General features: G+C 53.1%; 1 protein-coding gene across 1 annotated transcript in view; it reads left to right on the top strand.

The window, feature by feature from the left end:
- Window positions 1-16101, top strand: part of EFL1 (elongation factor like GTPase 1) — a 115924-nt gene that overhangs the window by 30986 nt on the left and 68837 nt on the right. The window contains exons 9-15 of the mRNA XM_046008407.1: window positions 563-639; window positions 1304-1440; window positions 2389-2511; window positions 4442-4541; window positions 10155-10306; window positions 10543-10709; window positions 15139-15277. Of these exons, the coding sequence (XP_045864363.1) occupies window positions 563-639; window positions 1304-1440; window positions 2389-2511; window positions 4442-4541; window positions 10155-10306; window positions 10543-10709; window positions 15139-15277 (895 nt within the window). The remainder of the gene's footprint in view (window positions 1-562; window positions 640-1303; window positions 1441-2388; window positions 2512-4441; window positions 4542-10154; window positions 10307-10542; window positions 10710-15138; window positions 15278-16101) is intronic.

Below are 16101 nucleotides of genomic sequence, written 5' to 3'. Positions count from 1 at the left end.
CTTGGCTGCCCCGCTCACCGGCCCGGCCGACTTCCATCTGGAAAGTTCTTCCATCTGGAAACGGGAGATGGTCACAGTCGGGCGGGGGTGGGGCGTCCGTGTGTGGGACGGTGTCCTTCTTCAGGTGCCTTTATTTTGTGTATAGAAATGGTACAGTGTTTTGGTTTGGTTTGGTTTTTTACTATCCCTTCCTTGAAGGTGAACAGTTTTCGTGTTTAAGAACATTGCTTAGAAGAAGTCTGTGGAGGGCACCTGCACACCCAGCACTCAGCCTGGGTGTCCTGTGTTCCTCTGATGACAGAGGTGGGGCAGTTGCGGTGACACGCCCCATAGGCAGTCTCGTTTGTCGTGTCCCTGGTTCCCAGAGGAAGACAAGTGGTGTGTTACCGACTGCGCATGATTGGCTGTTCAGTGCATTCTTACGACCATTTCCCACTAGTTCCTGTTAAGCAAACATTTTCTAGAAGGAGTGAGACCTACTGTTCACGGAACACGTCTGTGTGTGAGCATGTGAGGCCTGCTCCATGTTCAGAAACTTAAGGGCGCATGTTCTTGTTCACAGGCTAAAGGGAAGAAACCTTTATTTGTGCAGCTGATCCTGGAGAATATATGGAGTTTGTATGATGCCGTCTTGAAGAAGTAAGACTGCCGTAAAATTGTCTGTCTTTGGGCGGTGTGACCTGCCTCCCCTTCCCGTGTGATGCGTCCTGCTTCAGAAAGCCGAGACAGACCCAGGAAGTGAGCGGGACCTTTGCCGGCCGGTTGTTCCCAGGCATTGCCTGCGAACAGTGGGAAGGAGGGTGTGTAACCCAGGTCAAAGGTAGCAGGAGGGACAGCATCAGGGTTTTGAGTGTCCAGAGGAAGGGGCAGATGGTGGGAGAGAAACACCGGATCTTTGTTTTTACAAACCCAGCTTAAGCAAAATTGGAATTGCTGTAGAAGGGGTGTTGGATATCCGGGATCATTAATGGGAACTTGGGAACATCCTTGCCTAATACAAGTAGAAAAGGAAGTTTGCTTTGGTAAATTGACTTTTTTCAAAGTTTTTCCAGAGTCGGAATCATGACCTTGGGTGCTCATAGGTCAGGCTGCTTCACTGGTCCCCACATCTTGCCTCCGGGGTCTGGGGGGCACTGGGAGCCCCGCAAGAGGGGGCCTCGGAAAGGGAGTGGAGACCCTGCGGGAGCCCCCCTGGGCACGTTCTGTCTCTTGTAGAGGAGGTACCTTGGGACTAAGCGCGTCGAAAAAGGTGGACTCCTTCCTGTCTGTGTGTGACCTCCTTCCCCTTGTATGCTTACTACAGGGACAGAGAAAAAATTGATAAAATAGTGACTTCTTTAGGATTGAAAATTGGAGCCCGGGAGGCACGACATTCAGACCCTAAAGTTCAGATCAATGCCATCTGCAGCCAGTGGCTGCCCATCTCCCACGCCGTGCTGGGTATCCTTTGTCTTGATGGTTTGTCGTGAAATGACAGTTCGGCCACAGCAAGAGGAACCAGCATGTTACCGGCAATCAGGAAAGCCTCTGGGGAGAACACATTTCCACCCAAAGTCGGTCTTCTGTGGTTAACTAGTGTTCTGCCCTGCGGCCGTGTTTACTGCTTTGGCAAGAGAACATTCTGGTTCATCGTGGTCTCACTGGTCGCAGTTCAGACGCATGTTCTGTCAGGAAGGTGCATCTTTAGTTTTGTTCACGAGTCTGTAAAAACGAAAGAGTTTATTTTACTACGATTTAAGTCGATAATTTAGGTGGTTATGTTGGATCAGGGTTTCATTTTAGTGCCGTATTTTCTTACCTGATGGATATTTCCTTCATGTTAGTGGTTCCCAGAGGACTTGATCTGAGATGCTTCACATTATTTAAGACAATTTTATGGCTGAATTTAAACGGTCTTTTTCTCATTGACATGCATGTCCCACGCAGTCCCCACGTGGAGGGCCGTGGGTGCAGTGCCCTGGGTGCGGGCCGGCAGGGGCACCTCAGCCCTACCGTGACACGGGCTGTGGTAGGGGACGTTCCGGTACCCTGGCTTGTGGCTGATGGTCGTTTATGAATGGTCAGATGCACCAGAGCCAGGTGAGGAGATGGTAGCACTCGACAGTCCCCGGAGGCCGAGCTGCCAAGCGGCGCTGTGCTCACTTGTTCCCGGGCCATCAGCGTCCTGGAATGTCTACGTCAGGGACATCTGTCCCTATATCAGGGAGTCCATGAACTCCCCAAAAGCGTGTCTGTGTTCCGAGATGTGCGAGCGTTTCACAGCCCGGGCGTGTTCTGTGGGGACCGACGTGTCACCTCGATCCCTATGCGTGCGGGGAGTCTGCGTGGGGACGTGCTGTGGTGGAGGGCATGTGTTCACGGTTGTGAGTCCTTAACAGCAGGCGTCAGCGATGGTGTGTCAGAAGCTTCCTAGCCCCCTGGATATGACAGCCGAGAGGGTGGAGAGACTGATGTGCGCGGGATCGCAGACGTTCGACTCTCTTCCGCCCGAAACCCAGGCCCTGAAAGCAGGTGAGGTGAAGGGGCTCAGCAGGGCCGTGGTGGGACCGTCCTCAGTCAAGGCTGCTCCACGCCCGTCTGCCAAATGCCAGTTTGCTAAGTGGCCAATTCCACAGAAGGCCGTTTTGCCAGAGTTTTAGTGTTGCTAGAGCCGTTTTGTTTGCCCCTCGGTGGGAGACCAGAGGCTCTGAGCCCCCTCCCTTCCGCCTTGATCTCATCTCAGAAGCTCCCAGGGACCCTGTGTCCCAGCCCCTGCACAGCCAAGAATGGGTCCCAGAGCTGCTGTGTCAGCACCGTGGCCAGGTCCCTGGGGACCGTGGACAGGGGTTCTGGGGCTGGGCGGCCCACGGGTCCGCACCGCTCCCCGCAGGAGGGGAACTGCCCGCCCCAGGCTCTGCCAGCTCCGTGAAGCTCATCTGTGTGTCCTCACGGTCTCTGCTGCTGTTCCCCTGTGCTGTTGAATGTGAAACCTCCGTCCCCAAAACCACTTGGCTGCTGTTCTCAGGGCCCCTGTTGACTCATCATCCAGCAAGATCTGTCACTCGCATTGGACACAGCGGGCCGCTCCTTCCTGTGTTCCCCTCGTCTCCTCTCTCCGGCTGCTTATTCCTCCTGTCTGTCCCTCGTCCCTTTCTCGCCCGTTCCTCGCTCTGTCACTGTGGGAAGACCCAAGCAGGGCCTGCGCTCCCTGTCCTGGCCGTGTCACGCATCTCAAGGCTTGCCACCACAGCAGTGGGCTCACGACTCCCACACCTGTGGCTCAGAGCCTGGCTGTCCCTTGGCTCTAGACTCGGGTACCCACCGCACCTCTCTGCCTGGCTGTCTGAGAAGCCTCTGAACCCTCACGTGTCCCCCGCCGGGCCTCTCCCTTTCTCCCTCAGCCTGCTGCTCCTGGCTCTTCCCAGCTCAGTCAGATGAGACTCCATCCTTCCATGTGCTCACGCCGAAAAGCTCGGCATCCTGCGGCTCACCTGTGTGTTCACACCCCTGTGTCCAGTCCCTTTGCGCATCCTACGTGTTCTTTCCTCGGAATCTCTGCAGCTTTCGGCTTCTTCCTAGCATTTCTGCTTCTGCCTCCTGGGGCCAAGCCACCGGGTCTCTCACCTGGGTGTTAGTACAGCTTTTCACTCGCGTCCCTGCCTCTGCTCTCGGCTTCCCTCGGTGCTCACTCCTGCATGCAGCCGGAGCGGTCCCAGGACAGCGTGGGTCAGGGCACAGCATGCTGCCCCTCACCCCTCGCACCCGCGTCCCCGGCAAGACGTCTGCCGTGCTCTTACTTTTGACTTGCTGTCGTCTTGCTCTGGTTACGGTGTTACTCTGGAATTCTTTCATTTAGGTACCCATTATTTCGGCGGGGGATTATTTTTTAAGGGAAAAAAAAACCCCTCATCAGTGGTTGTGTACATACCTCCGGTAAGGTGAAGGCAAATGTCAACATGTTGATGTGACGCTGTGTTAGCGGGTGTGGATTTAGAGAAAACTGACATCGTTATGATGCTGAGTCTCTGTTTCTAAGTGTTTTGTTCCTGGTGTGGTGCGATATTCTTGCCCATTTTCTAACCTGTGTAACTTGTGTGTAGGAAGCTGCCTCGTTGACGGTTGACTTGACATTTGTTTTACCCCTTCTGCTCTGGGTATAGGGCAGGATCTCTGGGGCCTGAGAGGGTGTGGGGTTTGGGGGAGCCCATTCTTGGGCCTCAGCGCCCAGCCCTCCTGCGCTGCTCATGGTGCCTTTCTTTCCCACGCCTGCCAGTGCTGCTTGTTCCTGCTCTACGCTGTTCTACAATGTTACACACTCCTGCAGAGACTCTTTACCGCGGTCATAAAAGATTATAGGCCACGTACGCATAAGATGAGGCCGTGTTCTAAACATCTCGTGCTTAGAAGTCTGCCTTTCTGGTCATGGCAAAGCGAGTGACCTTTTTCCTTCCTGTTTCCGTAGCTTTCATGAAGTGCGGAAGCGAGGACACCGATCCCGTTATTATCTTTGTTTCCAAAATGTTCGCTGTTGACGCCAAGGCTCTGCCCCAGAATAGGCCCAGGTAAGGGTAAGGGGGAGGTTGGGCCGGGCCAGGGAAACCGCGTGTGTGTGGTGGGGCGCGGAGGCGGTGTGGACAGGAGTGTGCAGACTCGGCCTTCCGCGTCCCGCCGGGATGGGTGGTGAGCACCGCCGCGGCAGAGACGCCCTGCCCGGTGCTGTCTTTCCCCGACGGTGGGAGGAGAGTTGTTGAGATCAGCTCTGGCGATGGATTCGAACTGATGTGAATTCAAGAAGAGCAGTAAGCGGAGGGGCCACTGTTCACATGTGTTGCGCACCCGGCACGTTCTCCAGGCCTGTCCCCTGATCCCTGGGGAGACCCACGACTGTGGGAGCGTGTCTGCTGCTCCGCGTGGGTCGGGGTGCGGCCGGGTGCCGGGGAGACAGGGTGTTTCTCATGTTTCCCGCATCTTGGAGAATCTTCCGCATCATCTGCGTTTTTCACGTGTGTCCCCCCCCTTCCTGGCTCTGCCGCCTCCCCGTCTGGTCAGACCCTGGTGGGTTCCTGTGAGGAAGAGGGCAGCCTCAGCCTGGCTGGGCCCTTGCCGCTGTCTGTGGCTCTGCCGAGCCACGCGTCGTCCGTCCCGCACCGGGGTCTGGGCATCTGGAACGGAGACCTGCTGTGGGTGCCTCTGAGCTCGGCTCCTGTAGAGCCCGCGTCTACGCCGGCTGTGCTTCACAGGGATGTTTGGAGCAGCCCGAGAGAAGTGACTTGGGTAACGTCTGGTGCCTCGGGCCACCTGCCCTGTGAAGAACAGTGGTGGAGACACTGGTCACCGGCCGCCGGCCACAGAGCTCCTACGGTGTTCCTGGCCCCCGTCCACGGGCAGTTGAGATCTGACAGCCCTTCTCCAGCGGAAGGAGTCAGTCTGTCACCTTTACCTGTGACGGGAACAAGGAGCCTGAGAAAGCGTTAAGTGAGGGGCTGCAGGTCGCAGCTGGGGGGAGGCCAGCAGCGTCCGAACCCGGGTCTCGTCAGTTCGCTGCGGGGACTCTGGCCTGGCTCATCTGGTGTGTCTTGTCTGTCTGCTTTTCCTCTTTCCTGCTTTTACAGTAGAGTTTGCTCCTCTTTTAACTCTGAAAACAGCTCTGTCGTTGAATATTGAAACAAGAGCAGTAGGGAGTACGTGGGGGGCTCAGTTGGTGAAGCCTCTGCCCTCAGCTCAGGTCGTGGTCCCAGTGTCCAGGGATCGAGTCCTGCATCGGGCTTCCTGCTCGTCAGGGAGCCTGTTTCCTCCTCTGCCCACCGCTCCCCCTGCTTGTGCTCTCCCTCTCTCTCTGACAAGTAATCGCACCCGTGAGTCGTGGGCTCTGGTTACAGCCCTTCGTGCAGCCGCTCACATCAAGGGTGAGCAGTGGGGTTACCCCCCGGCCCAGCGATCCTTCTGACACCAAGCGCCGCCCCAGGATGACGTGTGTCAGCCTCTCATGTGTGTCCCTGGTAACAGTGGCCTCATGGCCCCAGGGTCTGGGTGGCCCATTTCTTTAGTCCCGCCCCACCTCCTGGCAGGTAGGATGCAGGGAGGCCTCATCAGGGGTGAGAAAGCCGTTCCCTGGAAAGTTTACCCTAAATCCAGTGACGAGGCGCCCCTTTGCACGTGGTCTACAATGAATGGGCGTGACTTCCTTCAGCGCACCGGGACCTGGCCATGCTTGATGTTCTGGCCTGGGTGACAGGTGATGTCCATGGCTCGGTCGTCTAGAGCAGGGACAGGCCCTGAATGCGCACAGTGCTCGGCTGGCTGTACGTCCCCACACGGAGAGGCCGCCTCGCCGACGATAGTCACCACAGTCCTGATAATATCGGAAGCAGCGATCCTGGCTCCTGGCTCCAGTCCTGGCTCTTGGTCTCCTTCACCTGGAATGTTGTCTTCTGGCCACCTTTCATGACTTTGTCAACGTGGACTTCTAGAATCTTCTCTCCAGCGGTCTTCCTTCCGTTGTAGCTTTTCCATCTGTCTTTAGTTCCCTGTGGCCGTGCCCTCTGCACACAGACCGAATGTGCCGAGCCGTTCCCGGTGCCACCTGAGGAATTCCTCCTGGGGCCCGGTGCCTCTGCCGTCGGGACAGCACGCCGCCGCTCCTCCTTGCCCCCCAGGCCTCGGGTTTGCTCTTCAGGAAGCCAGTTTTCCTGTGGCTCCGTTACTGAGGTTACTGAGCTGATGCACACTTTTACCTCCTGTCCCCCTGCACTCGTCCTCCGGAAGCCGCTGCGGCCATGTCCCTGGAGAGCCGGGACCGCCACCCGCTCCGCTTCTTGAGCCGCTGCTCCTCCTTTGTCCTCTTCTCCCGTTTGTCCCTCGTGTTCGCATCGCAGAGCACTTTGCAAGCCTGACTAGTCGGTTCGAATTCACAGCAGGGCGGTGCTTCGGGGCCGGTGTTTAGAAGCTTTTTCCAGTTCTTCCTGGTGGAGTCGGGTTTGACCCCCAAAGCACAGTGAGTGGTTTCTTTCACCGTTTTGTGCAGCCGGTGGACAGGCCAGTGCGCGGGCGGAAGGAGCGTGCGCCGGTGGTTAGGGCAGCCGCTGCTCCTCTGCCTCTCACCAGGTGTTCTGGAAAGTTCCACCCGGTGTGGCTTATCAGCCTCCACCCCTAAATCTAGGCTGGCAATCGCCTCACTGCCGGCCCTTTTAGTTCTGGGCCTTTCTTTTTGCCATTCTCAACTAGTTTATCACAAATTCTTATTAGCAGTACTTGGTCTAAGGCCTGTTAAGTAACATTTTACTGAGGGTTTTCGGGCCGTTCCTCTCCCCCTGAATCTTCGAGTTTGTGCATTGCTTTTGCTTTCTTCTTGAGAACCCGCTCCTTCTGGTTAACAAGGTGCTGTCTTCAGACAGAAGCCACTTTTCTGAGTCTGTCACTTCCCGCCGTCTCTGCTGCCTCTGGTAGCCGCTGCAGCCAGCCTTCCAGCATGTTCTGCGCTGACCAGAGCGTGCGCATTCTGCCTGGAATCTGGAGGACGCGTGGATGTGTGTCCTCACCTCCTCATGCGCCTCCCGGCCTTCAGTCAGCGTGCTCGCCTCGGCCGCCTTCCTCTCTGCTGCTGGTGTCTGCCAGCCCTTCAGCAAGTGCTAGTTCAGCCACAGCCTGAACTCACCATCACGGCCGTGCCTCGGCTGGTAGACCTCCGTTTTCTTGTAGCTCAATTCCTCTGTGTCCTCAGCAAACGTGGGATACGCGGTGGGTGCCTCGTACAAATCCTGGCTGATTTCCGTCTGTCCGTCTGCTCTGTTTCCCTGTGTCACCACTCCCAGCCCACGGCAGTTCCGGGAGGGGCATTCCCTGGGTGGGTGGGTAGACGCTCAGATGGGCAGCAAGCTTCCGTACAGCGGATGCTAACCTGATGAATATGAGCGCTAGCGTATTCCAGATGGTGTCGTGAATTCAGGTGGAATGAGGTTGTAATTTATGTGAATAAATATGTCTTTCTTAACCAAAGTTAAAATGATTTACTTAATGTGATGATGACTTTATCATCATTAAGTCCTTCTAAGGGGGAGACATCCTGGGGTAATGAGTAGGGTTTGGGGTCTGATCTGGATTTGAATTTCGGCTCCTCTGTTTATTTTCCAGGGGATTTTGCGTTAGGTTAAGTTTCCTAAGCCTCTGCCTTCTCCTCTGTAAAATAGGGGTGATGGTATCTATTTCATGTAATTGTTGGACTAAGTATGTACTGTAATTACATAAAGTGTTTAAGACGATGTCGAGATCCTAGTGGTAAACTCATTGAAAGAGACTTTCCCCTCCTATGCGAACAGGTGTCTCACATTTTCTCCTTCCTGTTCTTAGGATAATGTTACGTTCTGCATTTGTGTTTTAACTTGTACTTTTCAGATACTCGTATAAGCAGTTTTACCAAAAGTGTAGAAACATGGAGTTGATTGAAGGGATAGCTGGGGTATTGGGCCTGGAGCAGAGCAGGGCGAGGGGAAGGGCCTGAGCGCCGGCCATCGCAAGGACAGGGGGAGGTGGATTTGCTGGCTGTCGCTCCAGAGGAAGCCGTTTCCATCCCGTACTTGAAAGGGCTCCCAATGCTTGGAGCTTGCAGGAGAGGGGACTGGTCTCTTGCAGGGGAAGCAGGCGCCTCCAGCCCCAAGCAGTCTCGGTTGCCTTACGGCCCCTGGCCAAGCCATTCTCAAAGATCAGTCTCTCGGGTTCCTGTGTCCTGGGACACAGCCCTGCAGCGACGGGTCTGACTAGAAGGGGACAGCTCCGAGAACCAGTCTCAGCCATTCTGAGGGGGCAGGTGCAAAGGGAGGTCGAACTAGCGTCCGGTCCCGATAGGGCGCCTTGTCCAGCAGGTGGGAGTGTGGAGAGGACAGCAGTGGACAGTCAGTGGTGGGAGCAGCCACCTTCCAGGCTCACCCACATGAAGCAAGAAGGAAGAAGGGTTTTAGGGCCCTTGGCATCAGAGCTCCAAGAGTATGTGGCCGTTTGGGATGCACGAGAACGGTGTACACGTGCAGGGTTATCTCAGTGGGTTCCAGTGCTTCGGGGAGATGGGGAGGGGGCGGGGGGGGGGGCAGCGTGGCAGCATGGGGTGAGATTACCTGTCAGGGGTCCAGTCCGAGATCCGGGAGCAGAGCAACAATCACAGGGCCAAGGGGAGGGAGAGCAGGAGGGAGGCATGGGGGTCACAGGACCAGGCCCTGGCGCTCAGCTTCCAGAGCCGCGGCAGAAAGCTGGGAGCAGACCGTTAGGCTTCGGATCCTGATGCTCGGTCCCAGTGTGGGCGCCGAGGCCCCAGTGCTACCGATTCTAGGGCAGCTGTTGGTCTCGCTCTGTGTTGGGGTTGAGGACGTCGGAGGGTTTAGGAAGGCCCATAGGCGGGAAAGGAGCCAAACTCTGGGAATTAGTATACCTGCCCGGTTTCTGCCTTCCGACAGAATACCCATTTTTATTCAACTTAGCACTCCCCTTTTGTACAGACCTTTGTTATTAAAGCCGTGGGTGCCTTTTTTGTGGCCTGCTAGACCTGAGGATAATTCTTCAGGAAGAACGGCTGAACTCCCTACCCCATGCCAACCGGGACTAACCCCCAGCAGACACGCAGACACACCCACGCTCTGCCTTTTCCGTGGTGCTGCTAGGGTCTAACACAGTGTGACCTTTCAGTCCCGCTGAATCACTGTCCTTCAGCCTGACCTTGAAACCCTACCTCTGGGACCCCAGTTCTCCATGAAGATATATTTCTGTGCTTGTGGAGAAAACCTCCATTTCTTATTGAGGTCTTTTGCTTGCTTCCCCACAGGGAGCTCTGAGCCCTGGTATCGGCCACTCGTTTCCCTTCCTTCCCTGTTCTCCTCGTCCGGAAGGAATGTGGGCCTTCGCAGACGGCTTGATGCTGGTGTGGACGGCTCTGTGTAGGGGCCTGGGCTCTCGCGTGCCACTCCAGAAGCTCCGAAGAGTTGGGCACAGAGCATTGTAGAAAGCCTGAGAGGCCTTCTCTCCTCTCACCACAGCTAGGGGCAGAGTTTACAGAAACCTTTTGCCTGCAGGGGACCTGGGACCTGTCCTCATCTTACCCAGCCATGTTAATTTAGTGGCCGTTTCCCTGCTGCAATGACTGAGAGATGCTTGGTGTTGCCAGAAGTTAACATAGCTGTGATCTCCTGTAGACTTCTCACGCAGGAAGAAATTGCTCAGAGGCGAGAGCGTGCGAGACAGAGGCATGCGGAGAAGCTCGCCGCGACGCAGGGGCAGGCACCCGCGGAGCCCCCCCAGGACGGGAGCGCCCTTGAAACAAGTCCAAAGGGAGAACAACCAAAAGGTACAGCTTTCCGAAATCGGTTTGTTGCAGAGTAGTTTTTTTGACTTAACTTAGGACATTCATCCTCTCGCTCTTGAGCTTGGTTTTATAAGCGTAGCTTTCGTCGGTTCCTGTCTTTCGTGGTGTTTCTTCCCTGAAACTGCACCAAATATATCATATTTACTGTTTCTGTTCCTAGGCGGGTCCTGGATTAGAGAGAGCGTTGCTGGCACTCATTATCCTTTTGTGTCTGGCAGGTGATGAGCAACGGGTGGAGAGTGCGGCCCTTAGATCGTTGCCCCAGGAAGGAGACGGCCAAGAGTCTTTTGTTGCTTTCGCTCGCGTGTTCAGTGGTGTGGCTCGAAGAGGAAAGAAAATTTTTGTCTTGGGGCCCAAGTACAGTCCTGTCGAGTATTTGCGGCGGGTAAGAATTAGAAGTAAAACATTAGTGTATTGTTCCAAAGTCCTTGTATCTTTTCGGATTGGTTGAGATCACCTTATTTTGTCTCTAGATGAGTACATTCAGGCGAATTCGTGTGTCTCCTCTTACGTCGCTTTGGTGACACTTGCTAAATCTGTCTCGGCGGCATTTGGAAAATGAAGCCAGTATGTTGAAGTCAGTGTTGAGGCCTTACTTAGTTAAGTGTAGGACTTCTCAAGGCAGAGAAAGAACTGGTGACACGGTTGTCATGCTGGGGCCAGGGCAGCGGCAGACCTTCAGGAAATACGGAGATCCAAGAGCGGGGTGGCTCAGGCCAAAGGCCTGGGCAGAGAGCAGGTGACAGGCCACAGTTGCATGGCAAATGGGTCCCAGAAATTGATCGAGAAGGTCTGGAAGCAGGTGAACAGCCAGCCTCCAAATACACCTGAGCCAGAGAGCAAAAAAGAAACCACAGCTCCCTCAACATTTTTGGACATAAGCAAGGTGTATCCATAGTAGGTAAGTTATAAAGGTCGTCGGACGACGGAGGTGCCAGACGTCCAGGGAGTGAGTCAGGACCAGCAAGAAGCAGCAAGGAAGAACTTGGAGGACGTGCTGCATCGTAAGCAGGAGAGCACCTGCTCCCCTTCTCACAGCGAAGCCAGAGAAGCTGCTGGACTTGGTGCAAGTGGCGGGGCGGGCGGTGGGGGGAACAGTTGGAGAGGGTCTGCCCTCAACTTGCCTCGAATGCTTATTCTGTCAGTTTGAGGAGTTTAATCCCAGGGATCAGGGTGCTAGGTGGGGCCAAGCCACCCGTGCTGGGCTGTGGCACGTTCTGCCTTGGCAGGAGGGAGCGCAGCAGCTGTGTGTGGGGCTGTATCTTCTGGAGGCCGAAGGTGCTGTGACGGCACGGCTCAGAACCCAGTTGTGAGTTGTTCCAGACATGGCTGATAGTTGGTTATTTCTCGGTAAGGGTCAGGCAGTGGCGAATTTTTTTCTTTTTTGTTCTTTCCGTTGTCAAGGTGAGTAAGAAATTGTTACGTGACGTAGCACGGATTTCTTGGGCATTACAGATTCCATGAGCATTCCGGTTCATCTTCACGTCGTGTGTCTCGCTTTCGTGGGGCTAGAGGTTGAAGTCACTCCGCGCGTGTCAGGTGACTAGAGGTGCAGCGATGGAAGGAACCGCCGGTTGCGCAGGACTCCACCCTCCGGTAGTCGGGGCCCATAACATCTCGTCCCGACTTGCTCTAAAAACAAGGGGAAATGTATCACATATGCCCCAGACATAAGCCTCACTTGGACTCGCGTGTCCATCCGTTAGCTTGCTGCGTATTCCGGACTCCCGCAGATTCAGCCAGCGAGGAGATACACGTTCTGTCATCTCACGGTTTCTGTGGGTCGGAGTCCAAGCGTGGCTTAGCGGGTCCTGCCTGCTGCCTCACAAAGCTGCAGCCGGTGTCGGCCGGGTGGTGTGCTCTTCCGGAGGCTCCTTCGGGGAAGGGTCTGTGTCCAGGCTTACTGAGGTTGTTGGCAGGAGTCACATCCTGGTGCCTGTAGGGCCGAGGGCTCCACGTTCCTGCTGGCTGTCGGCCGCCCTCAGCGCCTGGACGCTGCCTGCGGTTTCCTGTCCCGTGGACTTCCCAGCTTGGCTGCTCTCCTTCCAGCCCGCAAGGCGGGTCCAGGCTGAATGTGCTGGCAAGACGGTCTCGCGTGATGTTACGCGATCACGAGAGTGACATCCCGCCGCCTTTGCCGTATGCCACTGATGAGAAGAAGCAAGCTACGGGCCCCTCTGCCACCCAGGAGAGGGGACTTTGTGAGGGTGTGAACAGGAAGCAGGGGTCATGAGGGCCTACCTTTCATCTGTCTACTCCTTCCTTCTCCTGCTTTTCTCCGGAGCCTTACCACTCACGTACGCGCTGTGGAAGGATGTATATATAGTCTTACGCAGCCTCGCCAGGATGTGTTGTTGTCGGTTTAATTTTTGCCAGTGAGTGCGTATGATAGGCTCTTTTCACGAGGTTTTAGTTTACATTTTCTTTATTACTCTTTTAATATGCTCATTGGTTATTCATGTCTTTTCCTGTGACGATATCTTTGGGTCTTCTGCCTATTTTTCACGAGTGCTATATACACACATTTTTAATACTGGTTTTTCCGTGTTCTTTGTAGGAGCTGCATGCTAATTCCTTGTCACTCTTCAGTTTTGCAAATTCTTCTCCAGTTTGGGACGTGTCACATTTTCTATTTAGTATCTTTTAATGTACAGAAGTTCTTGATTTTAAGGTAGTTTAATTTATCAGTCTTTTCCATGATGGGTTTTGCCTTTTGTATCTTATTTAAGGAAATTAAAATTGTGACTGTACCAAAGGCAACTTTTTCGCCTGTGGTTCTTTCTAAAGTTTAAAGTTTTGCCTCTCATATTTAAATGTTTAATTCAGTGTTTGTATATGATATAAAGATGGGATCCAATCTTATTTTCCCCATACAAATACCAGTTCCAAAACCGCTCAGAGAACATGCTCCTCTCTGCTCACTGCTCAGCCAGCTCGGTCATAAATCAGAGTTCGTATGTGAATCAGGCTGTTTCTGGATGATTAGACTTCATTATTCTGTTTCTCTATCATTGTGTCTATACAGTGCTGACTTCACTTCTAAATGTTTAGATGTTTAAAAGTCCACGTCCTCGATCTCTCTCTCTTTTTTTTTTTTTTGGTGAGCGCCTTGCTTATTCCTCTTTCCTCTTCCACGTAAATTTTTGGCCAGCTTGTCAGGTTCTGTGAAAAGCTCTGTTGAGACTCTGCTTTCAATTAGTACATGTATTTGGCATGAGTCAGCATTGGCAGTATAGAATCTGTAAATCGATGAGGCCTATCTTTCTATTTATTTAGGTTATTTACAGTGTTTTTCATTAAGGTTTTATAATTTTCTTCATTTTAATCACTTTTAGACTTATTCTAGCTAATATTTTGTTGCTACTCTAAAAGTTACTATTTAAAAAACATATTTTGAGGGGTGCCTGGGTGGCTCAGTGGGTTAAAGCCTCTGCCTTCGGCTCAGGTCATGATCCTGGGGTCCTGGGATTGAGCCCCGCATCGGGCTCTCTGCTGGGCGGGGAGCCTGCTTCCCCCTCTCCCTCTGCCTGTCTTTCTGCCTGCTTGTGATCTCTGTCAAATAAATAAATAAAATCTTTAAAAAACAAAAACAAAAGCAAAAAAAACCAACATATTGTTTTCCTCTTGCTGATGTAGACAGTTAACTTTTGTATACTGTCCTTGTGTCTAGCCTCCTTGCTAAACTGTCTTACTAATTCTAATTTACTTGTGGTTTAAGTGGATAATCCTGTTGTCTGTGGCTAACTCTGTTTCTGTTTCATCCTTCTCCTTTGTGTGTCTTTCCGGGGTGTCTGTCCAGCTACCCTGCAGAGCTGCCGCTGAAACGTGGCATGAGCCAGCAAGGCCAGCATTCTCGTGCGGTTTCCACGTCTTCCAGGACACAACAGCATCGCCCTCCTCTGGGTTTTTATGAATTTACTTGCCTCCTAGTGCTTTTTGGTCACTCGCTCTGTGATGTTAGTTATGTTTATATGTGCGTTTAACTTCATGTTTTTTGCACTTGGGCCCACGGGCACCAGAGACAAGTTCAGGGTGCTTGCATTTATATGGAGGTTGCTGAACAATTCAAGGCAATATCTTGAATGCGTTTCAAGATCTTGAATAATTCTTGACAAAAGTACATAATTTGAGGTGGTGTCTCTCTTAAGAACGAATACGACACGAGGTGAGTTCGTCAGTCGTTACGCTGGCAGCCAATGTTGGCTGTGTCTGTGCTCGGTCTTCTCATCGTGTCCCCAGCATCTCGCAGCCGCTCCCTTGCAGATTATCAGCATGAGCGTGGACGAGCTGTTGTGTGGCCATTCCCATGGCATTTTGTATCACATCTGGCCGCTCTTCTTAAGTTCTCCTCCGGTGGGACTGAGTACCAGCTCCTGCTCTTGCTGGATGCCCGAAGGGCCCTGTAATTCGATGAAAATGATTGTGAGTGACGAGAGGAATGACACGTGTGGTGATCGATCACAGCACGGTCACTGCTGGAACTGGTGTGTGACCTGGTGTACGTAAATACTGGCAAGGGGCTCTGGGGGGTGTGTTTATTGGCTAATTTGGTGGGACAGGTCACAGGTCACAGCGGAATTCATATTCCTGAGCCATAAAGCTTATGACTCTGTCAAATTCTTGACAGATTTTAAGTATCTGAGAAGTTTCAGCACTTCAGATTCTGTATCATACGGTTTCAAATTTCCATATTTCAGGTTTACATGAAGTGTGACTGTACCATCTCACCTCTGAATAGGAGTAACTTACAGATTCTAACTAATGTCTGCATTTAATGCCTCCTAACTTCTCTTCAACCATGTTTCCTCGCCCAGGTGCCATTGGGCTTCTCCACTCCACTAGAAGACCTTCCCCCGATCCCCCACATGGCGTGCTGCACCCTAGAAAACCTGTATCTGCTGATGGGCAGGGAACTGGAAGACCTAGAGGAGGTCCCTCCAGGAAATGTGCTAGGTAAGGCCGTGCCCTGCCCTGGGTCTCTGTATCTGCCCTTCGGCCGAGAGCTCACCCAGCACACTGCATGCACGTAGTGAACTCTTGGAAAGAGATGACTCTGATCTCTGTTTTAGTTTTCTTCCCCCCCAACCCCCCCGATGTCCTTAGACTTGAACCTACCGCATCTGAGCAATTAGCATGTGGATTGGTAACTTGCTGGGAAGTACGATAGTTCTGTTTCAAAAAGCCCTGCTTAAGTCGTTTGGGCGTGCTCGACGCGGGGGTTCCATCTGGTTGGGAACAAGAAGGGGGATTCCTGCTCACGTAAAAGTCTAGTTGAGAGACACTTGTGGTTCTAAATTATTGGAGACTATTCTGATGTAAAGTTCTATTGAACTCATTTATTTTAACCCACTGAATGTTGCTTTGCTGACAGTGAGCAGCTTACATCTGTAAATACTGCTTGTCGAGCCCATAGTGTTCATTGGCTTCTGCTTCTGTGTGCAGAATCCACTTTTTGAGGTCCTTAGACAAGCCGGAAGTCTCAGACTGAGGACCTTCCCTTGGAGCGTCCCAGGGGCCCGCGCGTGTGTGGGGCACCGTGTCCCTGCACCACTGGTTTCTGAGTCCTTAGGTGCTCATCAGCCCTAAAGCTATTTCTCGGGTAATTGCTTGGGCTGGGAATTCTCTCTGTGTTTTCAAGAAATGGCCCAGACTTCTGAGCCAGGACAGCTCATGATTTGTTTGGATTGGGTGAACTCGAGTCCAAGAAATTTGCCTCAGCATTTTGCCATTCCCTCACAGAGATCCATTCTTTCCTTTAGGATTCTTTTCCTTTTCTT

This window comes from Meles meles, chromosome 6, assembly GCF_922984935.1.
Source record: "Meles meles chromosome 6, mMelMel3.1 paternal haplotype, whole genome shotgun sequence".
Taxonomy (NCBI): domain Eukaryota; kingdom Metazoa; phylum Chordata; class Mammalia; order Carnivora; family Mustelidae; genus Meles; species Meles meles.
The sequence above is the reverse complement of the archived record's forward strand: the minus strand, read 5'-3'. Positions and strand labels throughout refer to the sequence as shown.